Below are 4,502 nucleotides of genomic sequence, written 5' to 3'. Positions count from 1 at the left end.
AGGTTCCTTTGGACCCAGCTTGTACCTTAGCTGTTTCCATTACACCCAATAATTCCGTACCACATAATTAATTAATAAAGGATACTTCATTTTTGCTTCCTCGTTTTGATCTCAGATCCAATCATTAGTTATAAAATAATGCTCTGTCTCTATGGTCTATACTATATATACCAGCTTTAATCATTAACTTGTAGGCATAGCCTTATTAGCTTAACTAATTATATAGGCACCATTATGGGACCCCTTGATTTTAATGCTCTGAAGAAGATGCAGAATTCTGCGAACGAACTGCTTCACTCAGCAGTAGTCCAAGAAGCACTGGTGCAGGAGCGGGAAGAGAAATGGTTGAAGGAGTTGTCGGATTCATGTTTGGGAATGTTGGAGGTGTGCGGAATCTCGAAGGACGTTCTGGTGCTGGTGAAGGAACACCTTGAAGATCTTCGATTCACATTGCGGAGAGCCAGCATAGGGGAGGCGGGAATCGAGGACAAGATGGCGGCCTGCGATTCCTACAGGAAGAAGCTGAAGAAAGAGACCCTCAAGTGTTTGAAATGGCTCAAGGCAAAAAGAATCACTACTCCAAGCATAATGGAGGTGGTGTTGGTTGTTGATGTTCTAAGGGAAGTGAGGTTGACCAGCATCTCAATTGTGGAATCACTACTGTCTCTGATTTCAACACCGTGGTTGGAGTCAAAGTCAAAATCATGGAGGAGGCGGTCTTTGTTCGCAGATGCCATGCTGCTTCAAAGCGCAAACAAGAGGCTTGCAGGGGTTCAGATGGCCATTCAAGATCTTGACCTTGAGTTGGACTGCATCTTCAGGCGTTTGATTCACACTAGGGTTTTGCTCCTTAACATACTCACACCAAATTAAATTAAGATAAAGACTCACATGCAATTCACTTCATATGAAGTTGTTAGTCGAGAAACGTTAGATAATTTGATATGTTTCAGTTTGACTAAATTGTTATCTAACGGTTCTCAATTAGCAACTTCATACGAAGATAACTGCATGCGAGTTTTTCTTTTAAATTAAACTCAATTAACCACTCACTCACTCTATTCTTTCATTTTTTTCAAATATAGTAACTGCATTGTCATCATTCTGCAATCAATTACCACAGTTAGTAGTACTCAGTTCATTCCTTTATTTTTTTATTTTGATATCAATCAATAATAAATTGTGTTAACTTAAAAACTTATTAGCTAGTGCATGTTCCAATTTGTCAACTAGATGTATGTATAGAGTAAATTAGAAGGAAAAAGACATAATATATATAAGCTTCACAAATCACATCTAAAAAGAATAAGATCTTTATTTATCTTTTAAATATGAGGTATATCCCCCACCTCTTAAGCTAGTTCTGATCCAATTATGTTGATGAGTCCCTTGTGTATCCAATATAATAATAGTACGTAAAATTAATGAATGGTGTTTTCCAGAATAGCACATATCACATATATGTGGTATTAGCGATGATAAATACATATATACTCAAAATATGGAGATTTGTGTTCAGTTATATATAGAGTTAGGTTCTGGAGATCATCTAGCTAGTTAGTTTTTTTTTTTTTTTATGGTTTTCCACGGTATCCCTCAGTCCGGCAGGCCAAGGACTAATCCGTCGCGGAACTGAGCTCCATTTAAGGGATTTACCGCTGGCCAATGGGTTGCTGTATGCAAAAGGCGGGATTCAAACCCCAACACTTCTAGTGAGCTAACCACTAGACCAACCTAATTTGATCTACTTTATCAAACGGGAATGCAGCTATCACAGCACTGTAAAACGTCTTTATGCTGCTGATATATGCAGCAATATCAACTAACTGATAGGAAATGGGCTTGGCCTTTTCTTAATGGGCCTCCTAGGTACATATCCATTACTGGATTTTGCCTTGGATCTATCAAAAGAAAAAATGGGAGCCTGGTTTGTATATTGGTGTATAAACCATAAATTTGATGGAATATGGCTATTATTAATTACTAAAGAATTTATTTTTTAATGGATATGAATTGTCCCAATTAGACTCAAAGTACATGCATGTTGGAAAAAGTGGGCCAGGTGAAATATAGACAAAACTTTTGCCTTACAATAATTTTATTAGCAGAAAATAATAAAACAAAATGCTAAGGATGGAGAGTAGTGTGAGAAATCATGGATCTCTCCTAGCTTATCATGAATGTTTTACTTTTCATGAGACAGAGAACAACATCTTATCATGAAAATAGTTGGAAGATGATTTGTGTCCATACAATGTTGAAAATACATTGGAATTTGCCTTGGATATACATGACAAGAGAAGATTTTAACATGTTAGGCTTGCTTTGCCTATGATGAACTCCACAAATGCAACAAGATCCTTTAAAACATGACCATTATGCCACGCATGCTGCATTTTGGTGCTCAGACAATGGCCACGTGTAATTGTGGTTAACATTTATTTATGTGGGTCACCACTCATCAAGTTACTGCTTGCTGCATGCATAGCTTGCCATACACCATATCTTATCCATAATCACATTGACTCAGCTAGACAATATACACAAGCTACATTCTCAACTCCACACACATTAAGGACCAATCAAAGTTTCTTAATCTATTATTCAGAGTTTTGGAATCAAATCAAATTATGTGCTTAAGGATAAGATAATATGAGAAGATGGATGGATGAAATTAAATGGAAGAGCAATAAATAATAATTAGGTATTTTATTGAGTGAAAATGCTGTTAAGTTGTGCAGATTGGTGGATGGCTGGATTATGAGAATGTCTAATAGAAATCTTATTCATTGGCATTTCATATGAAACAATATGATGTCAAATCTTCAGTGATCATTTGACATATATAGATAATATTGCTATTACTAAGAGAAACAGAGAGTGATCCATCTAAATTTGTAGAGAGAGAGAGAGATTTTAAAGTTCGTTATAATTAATGTACAGTAACATTTGTTTTTTAATGTTATTTATATTACATTTCTGAAGAAACATACAATAAGGCCTACTATATATTTCTACAACAAAAGAAAAAGAAGTGATTATTATTTAGTGACTAGTGTGAGACAGGGGACAAGGAATTTTGGCCCCACTTTGCTAACATTTTGTGAAGTACGTTTTAACAAACGCAAGAAAGTTGCAAATTTAGGTAAAGATGTTGTTTCTGCGGGTAATCTTTACTGGTAAGCCATGTTTGGGCACTGGAAAAGGACCATACTGTATTCCATCACCATTATTTCCCACAACTTGCCACCTAATTATATAAAGCAACCATCAAATTAAAGGGGTCAGCATCAATACAAATTTGACAAAATCTTTGATAACTTTGACTCTTTTGCCAAAACCATCACATTATTATTATTATTATTACCTTTGAAAATTTCTTCATGAACTCACACCTGTACTTATTTAACACTATTCTCTAATTAATTAGTCAAAATAATGAACACAAAAAAGTATAGTCATAGTCTCATTACTCATAGGCGTATATTTATTTTACATTCTACATTAAATTAACTCATCTTAATTACTACTAAATTAAGTGTGACCAAAATTAAATGATAGTAAAAATGAGTTAATTCAATATAAAATATGTAAAATGAATTATTTAAACATTTAATACGAAATACTTAGAAATGTCAGAGTCACATTCCAAATTAATAATATCTTATAGAATAAGGACAAGGTGAAATATGATGTGGTTTGTAATTGTGCAGAACTATGTGTGGTATCAAGTAAAACTTGCTCCCTTCAAATTTGACTTCTCTAACATCATGGAATTTGTCTGCAAATTGCTTGGACTATCTTCAAAAATTACTATCATCTATCACATGCCATAATTACCGGAAGAATTCATGTTTGAGAAGGAACTTAGCTTGATAAACAATTTAAAACAGAGTACACTAAAAAGAATAAAAACACGAGATTGAATTGAAAGGGGGGACGGATCGGAACATATTATGTTACCTTAGTACCTAACTAATTTTTTGTATTCTTTAAGAATTTTCTATTAGCAACTATAAATTTATTTGATGTACGAAGTTTACACGTAACTTAAGAAAACTTGTTGCATATTTATATAGTGTTGGTATCATTCTGAAAAAGAAAGGCATATCTATTTTATTAGTACTACCATTCTATATATGATTGAAAGGGACCTTCAAGAAGTGTGATGTTTTGAGTAATTGTAGACAAGCCTTTGCCTGTTAAACTAAATGACAACAAATTTTGATTGGCCAATATAGTAGAAATAGTGATCAGTGTAAAGTCCCACTCATTTGATTAATTGACCATCAACAAATAAAGATTAGGAAATATCTAATTTTTAGCTTAATTTGTGGGTTTTATTTCATAGACTGCTTAAATATCTACATTAGGAGTTTAATTAGAGAATTAATTTTTTTAGTTAATATCAATAAATTTTATTAAATTGTTTTTTATTTTAGATTTTAAATCTTAAATTCTAAAGAGATAATATTAAAAAATAAAATTTCAATAAAAAAATA

General features: G+C 33.3%; 2 protein-coding genes across 3 annotated transcripts in view; one reads left to right on the top strand and one right to left on the bottom strand.

Moving 5' to 3' along the window:
• LOC107622036 lies at positions 7 to 1,263 on the top strand. The gene is made up of 2 exons (XM_016323971.2): positions 7 to 873; positions 1,027 to 1,263. Exon 1 carries the CDS (start codon positions 235 to 237, stop codon positions 871 to 873), a length of 639 nt encoding a protein of 212 aa, XP_016179457.1. The 5' UTR covers positions 7 to 234; the 3' UTR covers positions 1,027 to 1,263.
• Positions 2,910 to 4,502, bottom strand: part of LOC107624180 (abscisic acid 8'-hydroxylase 2) — a 7,029-nt gene continuing 5,436 nt past the window's right edge. For both annotated transcript variants that reach the window (XM_021113481.1, XM_016326660.2), the window contains one exon: positions 2,910 to 3,250. In XM_021113481.1, the coding sequence (XP_020969140.1) occupies positions 3,142 to 3,250 (109 nt within the window). In that variant the 3' untranslated portion in view covers positions 2,910 to 3,141. The remainder of the gene's footprint in view (positions 3,251 to 4,502) is intronic.

The sequence above is a fragment of the Arachis ipaensis genome, chromosome B10, assembly GCF_000816755.2.
Source record: "Arachis ipaensis cultivar K30076 chromosome B10, Araip1.1, whole genome shotgun sequence".
NCBI lineage: Eukaryota > Viridiplantae > Streptophyta > Magnoliopsida > Fabales > Fabaceae > Arachis > Arachis ipaensis.
Note: the sequence above shows the minus strand (reverse complement) of the source record. Positions and strands in the feature narration are given on the sequence as shown.